Below are 22,453 nucleotides of genomic sequence, written 5' to 3'. Positions count from 1 at the left end.
CTATATTGATGAGAGGCTTCTCTTCCTTCCTTCCTTCCTTCCTTCCTTCCTTTTTTTTTTTTTTTTTTTTTTTTTTTTAGTAGACATACACCCTAAATTGTGTGGTGCTTTGAGCTCCTGAGAAGGAGCTAAAGCATTCCACCAGTTCTTACTGGAACCTGTTGTTTCTAGAATTTCAGTCGTGACACATATACAATTTGGTGGTTGTTTTTTCTGTGACTTTCACTGTTAGAATCAATGCTCTCACTGGTGGAAGGTCAGCTCTTTTCCCACTTGTCATTTTTCATTCCCATGTTGTTGTTGTTGTTGTCGTCGTCAGACATAGCCTCATTATACAGCCCAGGATGACCAGAAACTGTCAGACGGAGAATAAACACCAACTCCTTATAGATTTGTGTGCTACCACTCAGGTTCATGTGGTACTAAAGATCAAACTGAGGGCCTCCTATGTCATACGTAGACATTTTACCAAGGGAGCTATTTTCCCAGAACATGTGGGCTTTCTCTGGCTTTCACACTTGTGGAAGTCTGTACCCAGGCGCATGGATGCTGAAATAGGTTTTGATTGTTGCTGTTATTTTCTATCTCTAGAGATTTGATGTGTTTGAAGTCCAGCTAGGGGCTGGAAGCCTTCTACAGTGACTAATGGCATCTTGACAGGGTAGTAAGTGGAAGTTTCATCTCATAGCACTGATACTGGACCCTACGTTTATGTACACAATGATGGTCTTGGCCTATGTAGTCACACATCTCAACCACTTAACTCTGTGTCTTGGTTGATTCTTCTATAACAGAGTACCAAAGAAATAATGCCAGCATGCATGGCTATGAAGAGTTCTAAACTAATATAGGGAAAATGTGCACTTTAATTTTTTTCTCATTGGAGAAATTGTTATTGGGTTTAAATAACTGGGATTTCTACCTAGGAGAAATACAGATATAGACACATCCTGGTGCATAAAATCTCAAACTAAAATGATCACAACTAAATGCATGCATAATAAACATTCTTACAATTTGTTATTTGGGATATCACTGTGTGTGTGTGTGTGTGTGTGTGTGTGTGTGTGTGTGTGTGTGTGTGTATGTGTGTGTGTTTCTTTTTCTTTATCTAAAAGTCTCAAGTGTTACTGTGAGCAGGTGGTAGAAATTGTAGAGTACACCTGAGAAAAGACAGGCAGTATTGTAAATTTCTTATGTAAAATGTGTCTTAAGAAAGTGGCGGGCTGGAGAGATGGCTCAGAGGTTAAGAGCACTGACTGCTCTTCCAGAGGTCCTGAGTTCAATTCCCAGCGACCACATGGTGGCTCACAACCATCTGTAATGAGATCTGGTGCCCTCTTCTGGCCTGCAGTCATACATGCTGTATACATAATAAATAATAAATGAATAAATCTTTAAAAAAAAAAAAGAAAGTGGCCCCACAATACATACCATATGGCTTCCTCTTTGGCTCCACCTACAATTTAAAGAAAAGAAACACTCAGGTACAGAACAAGGTGAGTTCTATTTCCACAGGTTTCTTTCCTCTCCTAGTACTTAGGGTAATTGTAATTAGGATGGGGAAGAATAGTCAAGACAAAGATTATTAGTCTGTCATATGATGCTGTCAGAAAACAATTGACCTTGGATACTTTGTGAAAAAATATCTTTCACACTTTTGCTGATTCAACCCAAATCAGGTCTCCCTATCACTCTATTAAGGGTTTTTAGAATACACTGTCACATGGCAGAGAAATCTTTTTAAAACCTGCTCTTAAGAGTCCCCTTTGAGGGGCTGGAGAGATGGCTCAGAGGTTAAGAACACTGGCTGTTCTTCCAGAGGTCCTGAGTTCAGTTCCCAGCACCCATACTGGCTCACAACCATCTGTAATGAGATCTGGCTCCCTCTTCTGGCCTGCAGGGATACATGCAAACAGAACACTGTATACAGAAGTAAATAAATAATTCTTTAAAAAAAAAAAAAAAGTCCCCTTTGAGAAGTGCCTCCATGCCCCAATTAGCTACATTGAATTCATGCTTTACAGGTCTGGCGACTTCAATGTTCCTATAGTTGACACAGGAAACTTCTGCCACAATAGTTTCAAAAACCAACTTACACTATCTAACATAGAACCCTGCAAGAGGAAGTGGAGACGACACTTACAGAAAATACACATTCTTCATAAACAACAACTCAGCTACCTTTGAAAACATGTATTTGTTGTATGTGTGCTCAAGTATATGTATGTGCACCACATGTGTGCAGGCATCCGGAGAGGCCAGAAAAGGGTGTGGGTTGTCAGATCCTCTGGGAATGGAGTTACAGGTGGCTGTGAACCACCGTGTGAGTGCTTGGAATTGAACCTGTGTCCTTCGGAAGAGCAGCAAGTGCTCTTAACAACCCCATCTATTACCTTTTGAGTGTAAATTACACAACTTTAAATATAAAAAGGATCACTTGTTCAAGAAAAACAAGCCTCCTAAAACACACCTGACAGTGACATTTTGAGTCAGGGATGACTTGGTACAATTTTATTTCATTCACTTCTTAAGTAAACAACTTAATGTGTAGTGTACATGATCTTTTATATTATTCAAATATAGTATCTATTAAAAACAAAGGAATCAGGAAAGTAGCCTTTCTATCTTAGAAAATGTGATGTCCATCTTACCTTTGATGACCTTGCCGACTCTTCTTGTGGGGCTGTCAACTGTCTGTCCTCTGGAAAAAAACACAAAATAACAGCTCAAGGTACAATTTGTAATTGCCCAGAAAGCTTTGCTTTATATGGACAAAGATCTATGGCTTTAGTCCATATGGCTGGACTGAATGGATGTAGTTCATGAATGAGCATGATTGGGCTACTGCTGGACCAATCTTTTCAAGAGGAAAGGGAAAGTAGGAGAATACAAGAAGAGAAATGAGGGACAATAATTTTGGCCTCTCTAAGTATTGGGAATCTAAGACAATGTGCAATAATCCATGTTTGACTGTGTGACCACTAAAATGAATCTTAACATTATATAGGAGCTCTACCATGTCTTCAGACCATTCTGAAGCCCAGAAGATTGACTTTCCTTTCTAGGAATTTCTCAAATCCATGTCAATGCCCACAAACGAAATACACAGAATTTGCATTTGTCATTAAGCAAATGGGAATTCAAACTCAATAGTCTACATACTGTACTGGGGAAATAGATTTGGTAGCAGGCACAAGATGTAATTATATTCATCCACTCATCCTTTGATACACAATAAAATTACTGAACAGTAGAAGATACTGATGTTAATACAGTTTCTAAGTAGTAACTATATATAATGCAATTCTTCTGATCTTCCTTTAATATGCTATCCATTTGTTTTTGTGGTGTTGTGTGGCTGCCCATATTCGGATCAGTGGACCCACAGTGTAGTGGGTTAGAATGAGTATCTGGCCTCTGTTGACCACTCCATATCAGAGTTGTCACTAGAATGCTATAGAACATTAATACTGGAATGCTATTCTGAGTTCTTACACATCCCTGTCTCAGGAGTGCAGCTCATATGGTCTCAGCACTTAACTTCACAGATATCACTAAAAGATATGCCCAATTGTAACTGACTTTATCGCAGGGTTGGAGACTGATTAAGGACTCAGTATCAGTGAACTAATCAAAACCATCAGTTCCTTGTGTTTTGCACATAATAACTAGAAAGAAATCTGATATTTGTGTAGCGATATCTGCCCTGGGGTTTGTAAGCATGAGTATGAAGTGGATAATGTGTATAATTTATGTAGGCCAGCAGAAATCCATCCTCAGATGATGGCTCTCTTCTATGGTAGCTAATAACTCCACAGCTGAATGATGAGCACAAGTCAACATTTAGGGTATCACATGAGGGCCACACATCTGTTTCTATATTGGCCCTAAGAGTAGAGGAGCTTGAATACTTCCATCTCTCTCTCTCTCTCTCTCTCTCTCTCTCTCTCTCTCTCTCTCTGATTCTACCCATAAGGGCATACATCTGTGCTGTTGGTAAGTGATTTAATGAACACAAGGCATGTGGTTTAAATCCTCAGGCATGTTAAGTTATTGGCAAAATAAACTGCCCAGTTCCTCCAGCTTAGCCTCAACCACAGACTCATGAAAGTCTTGGGTTCTAAATTCCAAAGCCATTATTCTTCTATGACATACTCCTACTTAGCTTGAAAGCAACCATTTTTCTTTCATGCAGACTCGGGTAGACAAAACGAGTTAACAGTTTAAAACTTATGCCTATGCTGGCCTAAGTACACACTCACTGTCCACTCCCAAAGTTAGGTCAGCATTGTTCTTCAGAAGGTCCCAGTTGCAATACCTTTCTCAATAAGGCAGTCCCAGAATGCTGGGTGCACTAACATTATGTATTAAAACATGTAATATTTTAAGACCTGGAAAACCCACCATCTTACATTACTAATGTGTCACAAATTTGAGAGTATCTCCATTTAGCTATTGAGAAAGTCATAGGAAAGTCTAGAGTTCAACTTTTGAAAGAGCTCAAAATGAAGGGTCAGGAGAACTAAGCCACACAACACACTGAAACAGTTTCAGCCATTAACATCTTTTCAAATCTATAGGTAACCACAATTCTCTCTGTGAATAATTCTAATCATCATATTATATGTATACATTATATACTAATTGCTGATTGTAAAACAATATTAAGTTTCTATGCTCGTATTCATCAGTCTTTACAATTGACCCTAATCCTCTACTTTTGTGTATTAAAACTGACTCCATCCTGAAAAAGAAATTACCACATTTGACAATGCTTAGCTCTGTGGGGAAGTAGGCTCAAAAATTACCTCTAATTGATATTCCTAAATCAGACAGCTCACAAAGTAAATGTTTTCAGATTAATGAAATATAGAAAGTGCATGCTCCTATGAACCATCACATACATGGAAAACACATATCCACATTTTCCTGAATAAAATGAACCTTTCAGGGGAAAAAAGGGAATGTAAAAATAAAGATACAGCGTGGCAGTGGTGGCTCACGCCTTTAATCCCAGCACTCGGGAGGCAGAGGAAGGTGGATCGAGGCCAGCCTGGGCTACAGAGTGAGTTCCAGGAAAGACGCAAAGCTACATAGAGAAACTCTGTCTCGAAAAACCAAAAAAACAACAAAAAATAAAATACAGATACACACACATTGTTATATGAAATGCCTCAAAACATCTCCATAATTCTTTGAGATTAATAATTTAAATACATATAACTTAAATCTTATCAAAATATACTTTACAAAAGTTATTGTATTTATACCACAGAGCATCTAGTAAGGAAAAGCTTAACAACATACGCTATAATAGGAATTTACACACACACACAGACACACACACACACACTCAAGTTTTTCTCACAGCATTTTGTCTACATATTCTTTTGTTGCCCTATGATGAGGAGTCAGGGGTTTTGGTCATTCTCCCTAAAGTTACAACCCTTGAGATCTGTTCTCATTCACAGAGGTCAAACACATGGAGCTTCTGCACTTCCTGATGACTGGTAATATAAACTGCTGCCCACTAGATTTACATGAAAATTTAGGGCTGAACTCCAGTCCTCACAAGCACGTTACTAGCTGCCAATCTTCTGGATATGAAAAAGGACATCCAGAGGTTTGGTGATACCTGATTTATAAAAAGACTAATGCTTTTGCATCCCATGTCTATGCCATCAGACATACAAAATGGTTTTTAGGGCTTCACAGGTTTTTGATTCAGTGACGCATGTTCAATGTTTTTCTCCAATGTCAAAATATATTCTCTATGTATGAGACTCTCCACCAAAGACAACATGTAATAAATAACTAAAATTCTAATAAATGCAAGAACAGAGAGGACCAGGAGACAGGAAAGCAAACTTGACTGGGTTTGACTATTTAGATAATAACAAACTACTATAAAATCTTGGGCAGATAACACAGGCGTTACTTTCTTCCTGGAACACACTATCTTCCTGTGTTGAAGGATGACAAGGAACAAATTATGAAAAAGAAATTGAATCCTGGGTTGATACTTAGACAACACAGTATGTAATATGGAACGGTCACTCTATACGAGCACGGAAACGCAGCGCTCTGCTCCAATGATGCAGGCGGAGCACTGCTTCCGCACACCTCGAAGCCCACTGACCTGACTCTCCCAGCCCTTTGACGCCCCTAACGGAGGTGCAAACTCCCCACTCCTGGGTCCTTTCTCATTGAATCTGATCAGGGATGAATTATTTACCACTCCTGTATTCTGTATTTCTCAAGCTTACCTCGTCATTCTTTGAGTCTGTAGTGTATGGAATAAAGCAAGTACAGAAAATAACTTATACATACATTATTGCCTCTAGCAGGGGAAGCCACACTGCTTCACTAAAGGACCACCTCAGCTTTCCTTTGATTCATATCATTCAATATAATTAAAATGTACATAACGTACACTTAACATAGTAAAAAATATTGTAAAAACATCATATACTTATGAAGTGCAAAATAATATATGACTACTCTACATAACTCAAAGTAATTATAGAAACAATCTCCCTTAGATCAGGAAAATACTGAAATAAGTATTATAATTAATAGAGATTTCTATCACTTCTTCAGGCCATTTTCAAACCAGGAAAATTGACACTATTTTAAACATCAGTCAAACTGCTTTCCTCCACTACAGATCAAATTATATATATATTGCATTTGTTAACCAAATATGCCTTTATTTTTTAATTGCTTTTATATTATTAATACAATTATCATTATACCCGTGTAGGTACATGAAGTATGTGTTAGAGTACATGCCATGGCACATGTGTGGGGTTCAGAAGACAACTTGGAGTAGATGGTTCTCTCCTTTCACCTTTATGGAGGTTCCAGGAACCTAACTCATGTCACAGGTTATAAAAGGCAAGTACATTTACCAAGGAAGCCATCTCACCAGACAATTTAAATGTTGATAGAGCATACATTGTTTTAGAAAAAGGAACATACCACCAAGTATATGATGTAATCATACTGAAGTATTCACTCTTTATGATACAGTGATAGCTTATTGGAGAGTGGGTAATACTTACATTATTACACTTAAAAACCAACTGCTACGTATCATTTATTCCTCCTTCTGGTTTTCCTCTACAGTGAAATCATTTGTATTCACTGCATAAAGGATCTGTCCAGGTTCAGACCAGCAAACTGACATTAAGGTGAGCAAGAATGTTGATTTGGACCCTGCTCAACACCATGGCTTGGAAACAAAGTTCCAAATGAGAATTTTCATGAGAGTGAGGCATTATGTAAATACTGAGTGCTACTCTGAGTAGTTATCTATTTCTGTCCCAGGGTTTGTAGCTCACACAGCCTCACAACATCTAGATGACACTTACACTGCCTTGACCTATCATTAAAGGATCTTCCCATTCTTAAATGCACTAGGATAGGGTGAGGGGTGATCTGGTACTCACAGGGTGTGGTTCACCCAAATCGTGAACCTTGACACTGTATCACCATTGGTTCTTTCTATGTACTTTGGATATCACCACAGTGATAAGATCAGGATTCCTGCAGCAATGACTACTCTGGCCTATGATATCTCAATCTCTACCTTATCAGATGCATTCATATTGGATTTGGAAATCCAGAAATTTACACAGACTACAGAACCTCTTGTATGACGGTTAATGATCTCAGATCCTAATTCTGAGCCCAGATAGTGAGATTTAGAGCCACAGAATTTTGAACTCTGTGTGGGATTCCCCTCTCAGCCCTCTCACCTAAGAGCATCACAGGTTTGGGTACATTCATCATTGTATTTCCTTGATTCCACCCAGGGGATGTGAATAACTAAAGACATATTGTAGTGCTGTTCCTGCGTGGCTCAATGAACACAAGGCATGTGGTGTAAATGCTGAGGAAGGTTACTTATTGGCAGAATGTGCTGCCACAGACCTCACAACTTAGTTGGTTCATAGACACATAAACCCACAGATAACACATTCTCAAGCAATTGTTCTTCTGGAACATAACCATGCTTTTTATGAAAGTGTTCATTTTTAATTTCACATGGACTTGGGTTGGACAGAATTATAGAAAGGTTTTAAAGTAGTTCCTAATTTGGCTCGAGTGCATCCTCAGAATCTACTTCTAACATAGGCCACCATTATTCTCCAGAATGTTGTAGATTCCTGACTATGGCTATTATATCCTGTTTGAATGAGAACTCAGAAACGCTGAGCAGATTGAAATTCTACTGAAGGTCTACTATGGCTACAGAAAATTGACCATCATACATTATTAATGCCTCACAAATATGAGGGCTACTATGTTTAGTCACTGGCCAACTCATAGGAAAGGCCAGTTTATCAAGGCAAGCACTGCATCTCCTGAGTTACCAACACAGCCCTCAAAAGGAGCGTAAAGGATATAAAGTCTGACAGTTTTACCAAACGGAGTTTTTACGCTCAGTTTCTAGGTCATTAGACATGCACAATAACTAAATCTCAGGAGTTTGTTAATGTGATATATGTTCCTTTCGTCTGCATTCCTTATACCATAGGTGATATATGTTCCTCCCCTCTGCATCTGCCATACCATATGTGATACATGTTCCTTCCATCTCCATCCTCTATACCATAGGTGATACATGTTCCTTCCTTCTGCATCCTCTATACCATAGGTGATACATGTTCCTTCCATCTCCATCCTCTATACCATAGGTGATACATGTTCCTTCCTTCTGCATCCTCTATACCATAAGTGATACATGTTCCTTCCTTCTGCATCCTCTATACCATGTGATACATGTTCCTTCTGTCTGCATCTTCTATACCATAAGTGATACATGTTCCTTCCGTCTGCATCTTCTATACCATATGTGATACATGTTCCTTCCATCTCCATCCTGTATACCATATGTGATACATGCTCCTTCTGCATCCTCTATACCATACGTGATGTATATTCCTTCCATCTCCATCCTCTATACCATGTGATACATGTTCCTTCCGTCTCCATCCTCTATCCCATAGGTGATACATGTTCCTTCCTTCTGCATCCTCTATACCATATGTGATACATATTCCTTCCATCTCTATCCTCTATACCATACGTGATACATATTCCTTCCATATCCATCCTCTATACCATAAGTGATGCATGTTCCTTCTACCTCCATCCTCTATACCATGTGATACATGTTCCTTCCTTCTGCATCCTCTATACCATACGTGATGTATGTTTCTTCCGTCTGCATCCTCTATACCATATGTGATGTATGTTCCTTCCATCTGCATCCTCTATACCATAAGTGATATATGTTTCTTCCGTCTACATCCTCTATACCATAAGTGATATATGTTCCTTCTGTCTGCATCCTCTATACCATAAGTGATATATGTTCCTTCCATCTGCATTCCCTATACCATAAATGATATATGTTCCTTCCATCTGCATTCCCTATACCATAAGTGATATACATTCCTCCCCTCTGCATTTCCCTATACCATACATGATATATGTTCCTTCTGTTTCAGTAAGAAGTGGCATGTGGAAAATAACTAAAATACATAATACTGAAAACTGTCAGGTCAAGGACACAGGAGAAAATGGGATTCAGTCTAAGGAACTAAATAAAGATAAACAGAAACACAACAATGTCTCTGTACTTAGATGCTTTTGACGAAGATGAAATAGAAGGAATAAATGAGGAAGTGAGTCTTCTTTTTCACAATTCACATTCATGACATGATGTGGATAATTCATACAAGAACATAAACTGATGGCTATGTGTTCTGGTTTGAATGTAAAATGTTCCCCATAGCTTTGTGTGTTTAAACATGTAGTATGGAGCTGGTGGTGCTGTTTGGGAAGGGTTTGGATCCTTTAGAGGTGGAGCATCCTTGGATGAAGTGAGGTTCTGGGAAGACCCCATTCCCACCTCAGTTAACTCTCTGCCTTCTGATTGTGGATGTGAATGCAATGTTAATGTTGTTTGTTTTTGCTCTTTTGAGGGGTCCACCGCCCAGTTCCCAAATAAATCACACACAAGGGTGTATTCTTAATTATAAATGGCTAACCTTAGCTTGGCTTGTTTATGACCAGCTTTTCTTAAATTAACCGGTCTATTGTAGCACGAATCTTAAAAGGTCTTATTAATAAAAACAAACCCAGGAGCCAGATATTGAGGTGAATGCTGAAAAGATCAGAGAAGCAGAACAAGCCACATCCAACCTCACTTTGCCAATTCCTCAGCTGAGCTTGTTTCCTCAGACTTGAAGCCTCTGAGTCCTCACCCGAATGAATCTCAGCTGAACTGTTGCTAAAAGCTAAAAGCTTAAAAAGGCTCTAGTTTCTGGTCCTCATACCTTATATACCTTTCTGCTTCCTCCCATCACTTCCTAGGATTAAAGGCATGTGTCACCATGCCTGGCTGTTTCCATTGTGTCTCCAGAATGCTAGGATTAATGGCGTGTGCTACCACTGCCTAAACCTATGTTTAATATAGTAGCTATTCTGTTTTCTGACCCCCATATAAGTTTATTGGGGTGCACAATATATCAACCACAGTCTATCTTTTGCCTCTGGGCTTTTATGCTTTTCTATTTCTGTATGTCTTTCTTTCTTTCTTACTCTGTTGCTAGGTGTACAGCTGAGTAGCTGGCCCCTCGCATCCTTCTCTCCTTGTTCTCTTGCTCTTTCTTCTTTTTCTCCTTCTATTTATGCTCTCTGCCTGCCAGCCCCGCCCATTTCTCTCTCTCCTGCCTAGCTGTTCAGCTCTTTATTAGACCATCCGGTGTTTTAGACAGACAAAGTAACACAACCTCACAGAGTTAAACAAATGCAACATAAAAGAATGCAAAACAGCTTTGCATCATTAAACAAATGTTCCAGAGAATAAACAAAAGTAACACACCCTAAAATAATATTCTACAAGATGTAACTATTGTCCCCTGTGCCTACAGCCCTCCGTTCCCTGCCAGCTTCCATGTCTCCACCAACATGATGCAGTGATCCACTTTAACAATAAGCCACAATAAACCCTTCCTCCATCAAACTGTTTCGTGTCACTTATTTCATCATAGCAATGAGAAAAGAAGTTGAAACACAACAATTCAGGAATAGACCCTGGCTGACACTTCTGTCCACTGAAGGACCCTTGAGTGGACTTTCTTCCCCTGCCTTCCAAGCAGAAGGAATAACTTGATCACTGCTAGATTGTACATTGGATCTGACCAGAAATGCCTTTACCTACCACTAACAAGTTCAGCATTTTGCAGGTTGGTCTTTCTACCCAAGTCATTATCAATGTTGTCCTCATCCATTCCATTGAAATCTGGATGAAAGTCAGTAGAGAGATGGATCTGACCAGGAATGACCTACCACCACCAACATCATTGCTTTGAAGGCTGTTCTCCTTACCCAAGTCATCCTCAGTGTCATCCTCATCACTATCATCGATACATGGAAGTCAGTGGAGAGGTGGATGTGACCAGGAATACCATTACCTACTACTACCAAGAGTATCACTTTGAAGGTTGTTCTCCTTACCAAAGTCATCTTCATTGGTGTCCTCCTCCTCATCATCGATGTCTGGAAGGAAGAAAGTGGAGAGAGTGAATGACTCATACCTCGGTGACTGTAGTAGGTGAAGCCTTGCTACCTTATACAAGAACAAACTCAGCTTTTCTTTGGTTCACATCATTCACTGAGAACCACAATAGACATTCTACTCATGAGATAAAGTAACACTTCACGTATTAAAAATACTGCAAAACATCTTCGTTCTTTTTACAGAGGAGATACCATCTTACTTGCAGCTACTGTTAATAACAAACTAGGGATTTGAGAGATGGCTCGGTGGTTAAGAGCACTGCTCTTCCAGAGGACTAGGGTTTGATTCCCAGTACCAACACAGTGGTTCACAACCATGTGTAACTCCAATTCTTGGTGATCCAATGCCCTCTCTGGCCTCAACTGGTACTAGGCAACATGTGGTGTACCAACATACATGGCAGGTCAAATACATTCAAATTGCTTAAATCTAAAACACACACTATTGAATTTCCACAGTACCGTCATAAGTGCTACAGGACTTTTCGACTTTTTGCAAGGTCGTTTTTTGAGGTATGTCACTCTGTTCAGGAACCTTGGCACTTCTGAAACCCATTTTTTCCTGTATAGCAGAAACTAGAACGCATCACAACAAAATAGGTTAGCTGAATCATAAAATAAAAGGAAAATTGGTCTTTGTTCTACGATAAACATTTGATCTCATTACTGATTTACAAGCACATTGTTTTGATTCAGAATGTCACTTCTGGAAGATCAAGGACATCAGGGAACATTTAAAGCATATCCAACATGGTCAGTGTATGTAAGATCTCAATCCAGGTGGATGAGACAGTATTGACAGAAGAGCATTTGACTGAGTGTGCAGGATGGCCAGCATCCAAATTATCTTAAGAGCTATGTAAACACAGTGAAATTTGTGCAATTCCTCACTTCTCTGTTCTTGAAACTATGACAGTATGACTTCCTAAGGACTCCCATTAAGCCTAATGAATCTACAAAATTAAATGAATGTCAAGCCCCAAAGAAAATCACTAGCACCAAAAAGGGATTTTTAGTGGGGTTTGCCAAAGGCCAGAAAAATCAGCAAGAGGCCACGGTCAGATACAGAGATAGTGTATGTACACTGCCAGATCAGGGGGAAATGGTTGCTTCCTTCCTTTCTTCTTTCTTTCTTCTTTCTTTCTTTCTTTTTTTTTCTTTCTTTTTTTTGAAATATTAAATTTCCTTTTTATTTGCTTCACCACTTTTCATTCCTCATGATGTTTTACAGTCCATGTAAAATATATAAGATCACCAACAAGGGGAGGCACTGGTAAGGGACCATCTCTACCTCCTGTTATTGTCTGAGGGCACTGTAATAGTCACCTTAAGATTACAGACCAAATTATCTGACAGAACAAAGAAACTGAAACAAGGATTGCTATTCTACTTTTCCAACCCTGACTCAAAAAAAAAAAAAAAAAAAAAAAGACCATTTCTTTCAGTAGAAGCAATATGAGGAACCAGGTTAGTTCACATGACTAGTAATTTTTAGGCCTCTCTCAGTGCAAATTTCTAATGATCAGACAACCACACTAGGAGAAGGCTCTCACCAGGAGTCTGACTCCAAGTCACTCTGAAACACTTGTCACGTGATGACTGAGAGAAAAGATACTTCCCTTCAGTCAACAAACCCTGCATAAGCCCTCAATCTTGACTGACAGGCCAGGAATCTGGGTGCTTTGCCGAGTTAATGGACTGCATCTGTACATACCACTTTCTCTGTAACAACTGCCCTCAGTGCTGTCTGTATTGCCTGGACTAAACATGCCTAAGACAAGGGCAATGGCTTTTCTAGCTCAAAGTATGTACTTTACCTTGCTTGCTCCTTTCTCAGAGTCTGGTTTCTGCTCTACAAAATTTTCTGTTCATATTGTACCCATGAGCAAGATAGTCTCACATTCCCTTAACCAAAGCCCTCCTTTACCTAATGCCTAATCACATAGACATGCCTCGAGGAAAAAAAGGATCTTAGAAATGATGACTTGTCAATGCTGGCTGTGTGGATCCACTGAGTACACGTGTTTCCCCATGTTCTCCCTTACTAGCCAACATGGAGATCCACCATCAGTGAGGGCAAGTATTTTGTGGAGACACAGTCTAGATCCCCTGAAATATTTAGGGTCCTATGTCTGCCTTAGCACAAAGTCAGTGTCCACTTCCTAATAAACTTTACCTGGGGATCAGCAGACAGAGGCAGCCACTAAATTAGACATAGCTATTAGGCTGTGGTGGCACACACCTTTAATCCTATCACTCAGGGGGCAGAGATCTGTCTGGATCTCTGTGAGTTCAAGGCTACACTGGACTACACACGAGAGAAACAGAATCAGGCAGTGATGACACACGCCTTTAATCCCAGGAAGTGATATGGCAGGACACAGAAAGGTATATAAGGTATATAAGGTGTGAGGAAACAGGAACTTGCTCTCTTGAGGCTGAGAATTTCATAGAGGTACGCTAGTACCTACCTGGCTGTTCTGCTTCTCTGAACTTTCAGCTTTCATTCCAATATCTGACTCTGGATGTTTTATTACAAGACCTTTTAAGATGAGTGTTACAAGTAATGCCCCACAAAGATGAGGGTTCCCCTTGAGCCTCTGCTCTCTTTGTAGGAGCAGAAGAAACCCTGAGTGAGTGAAGTCCTGAGTACGTGTGTACTACTGACAAGGGCACAGCCCAGGGGAAATTGGCAAAGCCTTTCTCCCAGGTAGGCCAGGCTGGAAGTTGGCAAAGCCTTCTTCTTGTCCAAGTGCAAGTGTTTCCTGGTGCCTGATCAGTGTGTACAAAAACTAGCAGCTGCATCTTCCTCCTCTGGAAGGTTAGGCCTGAGACTGCTTGCCTATGGAGACTTCCTGCCAGTGAGTCAGTCATTCCCCTTGTGATGTACCTAACAAACACACCAAAATTTCAGGTTGCTAGAGTTAGTAGATGCCCTGCATCAGAGCTTACACCTCAACCCTACACTCTGACCCCATTTTTCTGTACATGTGTCTGTGTGTCTGTCCTTTCTTCATTCCCTAACACCCTTAGTCAGGACTCGAGCCCAGTGTGTTGATGTACCAACGCATGGCAAAACTGTTATGTTAGCAAGGCAAGCACCTCATCACCTGAAAAATCCACCCTATCAAGATGAATATTAACAGGGATATCGACAATGCCTTTTTTTTTTTTTTGGTGAAATTCTACCCATTCTATAAAAGTAAGTTTTTGCATTGGCAGTCTCCACAAACTATCTGTGTGATGTATATTCATTCTGTCTGACTGTCTGTCTGAGTATGATGATCCTGAAGATATTAATTTTACTTTCACACAGACTCAGGTTTGGAAGACTTAGAGAAAGGTTTACAAATAACTCTACTACTGGCCATAGTGCCTGTTCTTGAATAAGTCCAGCATTGTTCCCTAGAGTGTTCCAGTTGCCTAAGAATCCATAGATCCTGCTCGAATGAACTCCAGAACAGAGGATGGATTAACATGATATATTAAGTTTTCAAGTGTTGTAAGATAAAGAAAGGCCATCATCTTATATCATTAAGGCCTCATACATATGAAGGTGATTCCCTTTAGATGTGGGCCAATTGATGGAAGCCTCAGGCTTGCAAAGCAAACACTTTATCAAATGAGTTACCTCCTTGGCCCTCAAAAAGATATAGAAAGGGACATGGGAAAACTTACTGCTCAGAGACAGGCTGATCTTTATATAACAAATAAATTCTTCCATTCTATATATTCACATGCCCCTAAACAATAATTTTTAAGATTTCAAAGATTTTTCTTGTATGACATGTGTTCATCTGATTGACCTTGTCAACAATCAGTCCCTATTTTCACATGCATGTTTTCCATAAGTGATCACATAAAGGAAATAATTATAAATAAAAGCATTGGAAAGAGAAGGCGGCAGGAACATGGGCTTTGGTTTGCTAACACAGATGAAAAACTACATTAATTTCTTGACCACACAACACAGTCATTTCTTTGTACTTGGAATTTACCGTCTTCCTTTGTGAAAAAAAATGACAAAGAGGCAATAAAATAGAGTGGGTTCTTGTAGCCTCTCAGTTTTCTAAGTAGACCCATATTAAGTGGCAGGACACGGTCAATGTACATGGCTATGTGTATTCTGGATTGAATAGTATGCAGGTGGTGCTGCATGTGGAGTGTTTGGGAGCTTTGGGGTGTGGGGCCTATCCTGAGTTAGTGAGTCCTTTAGGGCCAACCTTTAGATGTTGGAGTCCAGTTCCACTTCTGCTTATTCTGTTTCCTTGGTATGGATGCAACATACCAAAGTCGTCTCCTGCAAATGAAGCCACCCAACCTTCCCTGCCAGCTGCCAGGTACTCTCAAACATTACAGAATGATCCCCTTCAATAAGTCACATGAACACTTCCTTCCTTCAGTGATTCTGCTTAGGTCATATCAAGGGGGGAAAAAAACAATGAATGATTCCATGAGAGTCTCATCATGGTTCCTGTCTGTTTAGAAGGCCTCACACTGCATCTGACCCAGAGTCCATGACCTACAGGTAAGAGTCTTGTGTTTTTCAGGTGGGTCTGACTAGACAAGTCATTCTCAGTACTGTTCCCATCATCGCCACCCATGACTGAAAGAAAACCAGCAGAGAGAGTGAATCACACACAGTGTCTGCCATAGGTGAAGCCACACTGCCTCACACAAGAACCAGCTCTGCTTTCCTTTGGTTCATATCATTTCACCAGAACCAAAATAGGCATTTAAATGTGGTTTTATGCTCTGTGGTGGTAGTTCTACTGGTGGACTAGAGAAATTAATTTCCACTTTAAAACTACTACAAGGATTCTTCATTCTCTTTATAGTAGGGATACTATATAATCTACAACTACTGATAATAACTATAATTAATTATTGAATTTCCACAGTACCGTCATTAGTGCCACAGGTCTTTTGCAGCATTGTTTCAGACATGTCATTGATTGTAGAGGTAACGGAGCTCCGAATGCCTAGCTTCCTCAATATGGCTACAACTTGAATGCAATCAAAACAAGAATGTTTAATTCTGCTGAATTCATTTAAAAAAACAAAAACAAATAAGGAACTAACAACTGTTCTATGTTTAACATTCCATCTCATTACTGATTTGCGAGTACACTCATTTGATTCAGAATATCACTTTTGGAAAATCCTGGAAATCAGTGTTGACTTATTGGAGATATGACATGGTCAGTATAGGTGCGGTCTCAATTCACATGGATGAGACAGTATCAACAGAAGGGCAGTGTGACTGTGTGAAGTGACCAGCATCCAAATCCCTGTAAGAGGCATGTGAACACATTGAAAATGCAATTGCTCAGTTCTGCATTCTTGACACTTGGCACTATAATTTCCTAAGAACTCACATCACACCTAATGAATCTAAAAAGGTAAATGAAGGAAGAGCTCTGGTCTGCTGTGGATAGTGCTCTGTATACTGTGAATGTGTTGCTCTGATTGGTTAATAAATAAAGTGTTGATTGGCCAGTAGCCAGGCCGGAAGTATAGTATAGGCGGTGTGAGCAGAGAGGAGAATTCTGGGAAGAGGAAGGCTGAGTCAGGAGTCGCCAGCCAGACACAGAGGAAGCAAGATGTGAAGACAGAACTGAGAAAAGGTACCAAGCCACGTGGCTAAACATAAATAAGAATTATTGATTAGTTTAAATGTTAGAGCTAGTCAGTGGTAGGCCTGAGCTAAAGCCAAGGAGTTTTAATTAATATAAGGCTCTCTGTGTTTACTTGGGTCCAAGTGGCTATAGGACTGGCAGTTGAGAGAGGGTTGTACTGACCATGGGCCCTGCAGGTGGAACACAGGAAACCTTCAGCTACACTGGTAACAGGCACTAGTGCCACAAAGGTGCTCTATGGCGCTTGGTCTCTCCAGAACCACCACCTGGATGGTGATGCTTACAACCAGAGAGGCTGTTTGGATGACTTCTGGAAAGAGCATATGCTTGCTTCATCATTTACACAACACAGCTTTTTAAAGTTCACAGACATATCTAGTATTACCTTCACAGAAAGGCACTAGAGAAGAAGACAATCAACATCTCCTCCTTTTGACCAGAAGGCACTGTGTTAGTTACCTACTAATGACATTGTGCCCAAGTAGATGACAGAAAAAAAAAAGAACAGGACAGATGTTCTATTTTTCAATCCCTACTACAAAAAGTCACCATTCCTCACAAAGGAGTGGTGTAAGGGAACAATGTTTGTTTAATTGTATGGCATTCCTCTGCCACTACTTCACATGGTCAACTCCTCTCAGTGAGTCTTTCAGGCATTTTCTTATGGCCTAGGCTGGCCAGTGATTGGAGATGAGATTGAGTTCATGAGAACCATGCAGCCCCTTCTAGAGTATCAGATTAACCAACCTATGTTGTGTCCACATCACACTTTATGCACTGTTGAATATCAAACCCAGAGACTCCTGAATGAAAACCTGCTATTCCAATGACAGAGCAAAAAAACGCAAACCCAGTACACCTTAGCTTTCTCTGTCTTTCCCAGTTGTGAATAACTGTCACCTGATCCATGGATGTTATCTATGGTTTTTGATCACTGAGGCAGAAAAGGTACTGTTTGTGTTTTCTATAAGCAGGATTATTTCTGGGTATATGTTGGAAAGGTGAATGGATTCATGCAAAATGACAGCTCATGTCTCCATGAGGAGAAAATTTGAGCTTATTCTAAAAATGTCACTTTCATCCCAAATATCTGGGAACATGTTTTGCTCTTGTAGTCCCTAGCTATCTAGCTTGGTCACTCACATCCCTATCCTAGTTGGTTCTCCTGTAGCAACAGGGTATGTTGAGAAATGAATACAGCATACATGGCTATGATGAGCTCTGAACCAAGTAATGTAGGAAAGGCATGACCTCAGATTTCTTCATTGACAAAACTGACATGTGTAATTGGAATGTCTTTTGGGAGAAAACACATAAAGATGTTTATTGATATATGAAATCCCAAGGCAACAAGAGTAAATGAGAGAACTACATACACAGGACCATGATATGTCTCTTGGGATATCTGTTGTTATCTTACCTAAGTTTACAAACTTGTTGCCATTAGATTGCTTTGAAAAGAATGAGAAACCAATATGACCTCATAGAGCCTGTAGGTTTAAGCCAGACAGGCTCCTAGAGCTGAGAGTTGGAAGTAGACATGGGCTCCCATCCCTAACCACAAAACTATCTTCAGCTGACAAGCTCTCACAAAGGAAAAAGTACTTTTCCCCAATGGTGTATCAACCACACTCCAGGGCAGTCCCCATGCCCAGCAGAAGGTGAGCAACACCAAACAAACTCAATGGTGTTCTTCTAGATTTTTGTGTCTTATATTGCTTTGTTTGGGCATTTTCTGTCTTACTGAGCTTTTGCTTGTATATTATAGTTTCTGATTCTGTGTGTATATGCAGTGTGTGTGTGTATGTGTGTGTGTGTGTGTGTGTGTGTGTGTGTGTGTGTGTGTGTGTGTGTGTGAGTGCTTTTTCCTTTGTTTTAATTACTTTCATTGTTTTTCGCCCTGCCTGTTTGCTTTCTAAAGAGAGAGGAGGCATGGAGTTGTCAGGTGGGTATGTGGGGACGTTCTGAACAGAAATGGGAGAGGGGAATATGATGATTTCTTAAAAATTAAGAAAGATTTGTACATAAACAAGTAAATAGAAGTTGTGAACCAGACAAAGACAACAAGTAGATGCAGAGTTCTTATCTACAGTATATCCAAAAATGTCATTCCAAGATACATACTGTATCTGTGCTTCCTTGACTGGACCTGCAATTCAGAGAAAACACTCTTAGATCAAATCACACTGAGTTATGTTTGCACAGATCTCTGTTTTTTTTTTTCCTGTGACTTAGGACAGCTTGTAAACAGGACTGGGAAGAACAGCCAATTTGAAGACTCTATATTAGTCTGTTATGTGATTCTCTTACAAAATCCCTGCAGCTAGTTACTGTGTGAAAAAAATAAGTGATTTTTACACCTTTGCCTGTTGAGTCCACATCAGGCAAACTCACCCTTTGTTCTCTACTGAGGGTTTCCTCAAAGCTTCTTTGAAACGCGGCAGAGAAACATTATGAGAATCTGGTATTGTGAATGAATCCCTCCAAGGAGTGTCCCTGTTGCCCAAGTATCTACTCTAACATCATGCTTTAAAGGTCTCACCACCTCAATATCCCTTAACGGACACCAGAATCTTTTGCCACATCAATATTTGGGGAAACACATTCCAACTGTGTTAACCTTAGGAGACCCCAGCAGAAAGACAAGAAGACACTCACAGAAGAAACAGGAACTTTTCCTATCCAATATGCCTGTTGGCTTATTCTACATGTTTGAGTCTGAAGGGGAATCTTATGTAAGAAGAAAAGCTCCTGACACCCACTATGGTAACTGACATGCTTTATAATTTCTTCTCATGCTGTGTCGTATCATGGGTGACTTGTGTCCTCTTCCCATGTAAACACTCTAATACCTGTAGTGTGTGAGCAGTTTATTACTGAGATCTGATGCCCATAAAAATAAAGTATCATGAAAGTAACCTTTCTATGTTAGAATATGGAAAGGTCATCTTACCACAACCAACGATGACTTTGACCCTTCTTCTGAGGCCTGAGGATGTTCCTCACTCGAATCTAGGGGAACAGGATATTACTTTCAGCTCATGGTACCACTTGTTATATGTCAAGGGCTTTTATGTTGCTAGGGACAGTGACATGTGGATTTAGTCCCTATGCCTAGCCTTAGTGCACAGAATTGATAAACATGGTTGAAGAGCTGCAAGACAGATTTCCCTGCTAGGAAAAGTGAAAACAAGGCAAGACCTCAAGAGAAATGAAGTAGAGACTTTTTGTTCTCCTAAATAAAGGGAGTCTAATGCACTGTGAAATAATCCATCTTGGATTAGGTTACACTTAAATAAATGTTATGTTAAATGACAGATTTCTATCTCTTTATGAGCATTTTCAAGTCTTTCTAGATCTCTGCTAACCTCTTTCAGCCACTACAGATCAACATAGACAGATTCTACATTCATTTACGATGATCTTATTTTTTAAATTCCTTGTTCATTGTTGCTTGTGTATATGCATATACAAAGTGTATGTACAAGAATACATACTATGTGACATCTGTCCAAGGGTCAAAGGACAAGTTTGTGGAGTTGATTCTCTCTTTCTACTTTCATATGGATCTGAGAAATGCCACTCAGGTCCTAACCACTGGAAGAAATATACATTTATCCTTTGAATCATATTGTCAGTCCTAGCATATAGAATTTTAATCTTCAAAATGTACACGTTGTTCAAGAAAAATTCATGCAGTATCAGGAACATGATGTAATGACACTAAATTTTTCACTGTTTGATACATAATCATACTTTACTGATAAGTGCAAGATACTGACATTATTACATTTAAAGATCCACCATAGATTGTTTTTTTTCTCCTGCTAGTTTTTCTTTACTGGTCATCCTTTGTATTCATTCTGTGAGGTGAATGTCCAGGTTCAGACTACCCAACTCCCATTAAGGCAGAGAACACTGATCATCTGTCCCCTGGATTTCTACTTGCTTCAGCAAATAAGAAATGTATATAGAAGATGGACTCTTTTGTATGGTTATTAATGTCCTCATAGCCTAAATATAAGTATGTGGTAACAGTTTGGAACCTCATACTAGGGGGCTACATATCTGATTTCAACCTTGGCACTTTCACCTAAGAACATCATGACCTTGGGTCTATTCATCATCACATCTCTTCAATTCCTGTGCATCATCATTAAAGAAGTAAACAATGCACGTGTCTGTTTTGTTCCCGACCAACTTAGTGAACCTAACATATTGGTGTAAATGCTGAGAAAGGCTAGTTGTCAGTACAATGTACTGCCATAGACAGTGCACCCTCACATACTCCACAGATTCACAAAAACCCTGTAACAAATCCTCAAGCTATTGTTCTAGATAGATCCTGTTTTTCCTAAAAGTATTTATTTTAACTTCACACAGACATTTGTTGCACAGAGACAGCTAAAACTTTAAAAGTAATGCCTATGTTGTCCTGTGTTGGCCTAGGTGCATATTCAGATTCCATTTCTAAAGTATGGTCAGTATTGTTCTTTAAAATGTTCCAATTGTATGACTTCAGTTAGTAGATCTTGAATGAAATGGACCAGAAAAGACTAGTAGGTTAACTTTGTTTGTTTAAATGTCTAGTACTCTTAGACTTGGAAAATCCACTGTCTTATATCTGCCTCAGAAATGTGTACATGTCTCCATTGAACTCTCCATTGGTCAAGGAATGGGAAAGTCTCTGTGCTTGAAAGCAAGCACTGTGTCAACTAAGCTAGCCACTTACTGGTCTAGAAGGATGCAAAGATCCAGGAACGAATGATTCTGAATGAAAAATGGTCCTTTTACATAACGAATGAGGTCATTTGCTTTCTATGCCATTAGACATGCACAACAATCTTAAGTGTACACAGATGTCTGTGTTTTACATTTTCATTTTGTCTAACTTCCCTAGTACCCAAGCACATTCCCTACATCACTGTGCAGTCTCAGCAAAAAGAAGTACACAGGAAGTTACTAAAACACTTATTAATGAAAGCACAGGCAGGATAAAGACACAGGAGAGCAAGCAGACTTCAAATCAATTGTCAAGATTATGACAAACTATGTTAAACTCTTGATCAGATGTCATGGTCATTTCTTTGTTCTTGAAACATACCCTAGTCCTCTGAGAAAAGATGACAAAGAGGAAAACATAAGAAAGCAGGTTCTTGTGTTTTTGCCTAGAGTTCAGATTATGTGACATGAAATGGTCAATCTACATAAAGCCT

At 39.6% G+C, this 22,453-nt stretch overlaps 1 protein-coding gene across 1 annotated transcript in view; it reads right to left on the bottom strand.

The window, feature by feature from the left end:
* LOC128121772 (dentin sialophosphoprotein-like) overlaps positions 1-22,453 on the bottom strand; it is a 133,626-nt gene that overhangs the window by 27,637 nt on the left and 83,536 nt on the right. Inside the window, exons 19-25 of the mRNA XM_052756763.1 lie at positions 20,191-20,249; positions 19,362-19,386; positions 16,503-16,604; positions 12,061-12,174; positions 11,536-11,577; positions 2,655-2,704; positions 1,435-1,459 (exon numbers count right to left, since the gene is read on the bottom strand). Of these exons, the coding sequence (XP_052612723.1) occupies positions 1,435-1,459; positions 2,655-2,704; positions 11,536-11,577; positions 12,061-12,174; positions 16,503-16,604; positions 19,362-19,386; positions 20,191-20,249 (417 nt within the window). The remainder of the gene's footprint in view (positions 1-1,434; positions 1,460-2,654; positions 2,705-11,535; positions 11,578-12,060; positions 12,175-16,502; positions 16,605-19,361; positions 19,387-20,190; positions 20,250-22,453) is intronic.

This window comes from Peromyscus californicus, unplaced genomic scaffold (genome assembly GCF_007827085.1).
Source record: "Peromyscus californicus insignis strain IS unplaced genomic scaffold, ASM782708v3 Scaffold_11__1_contigs__length_118956290, whole genome shotgun sequence".
NCBI classification, from domain to species: Eukaryota; Metazoa; Chordata; class Mammalia; order Rodentia; family Cricetidae; genus Peromyscus; species Peromyscus californicus.
Note: the sequence above shows the minus strand (reverse complement) of the source record. Positions and strands in the feature narration are given on the sequence as shown.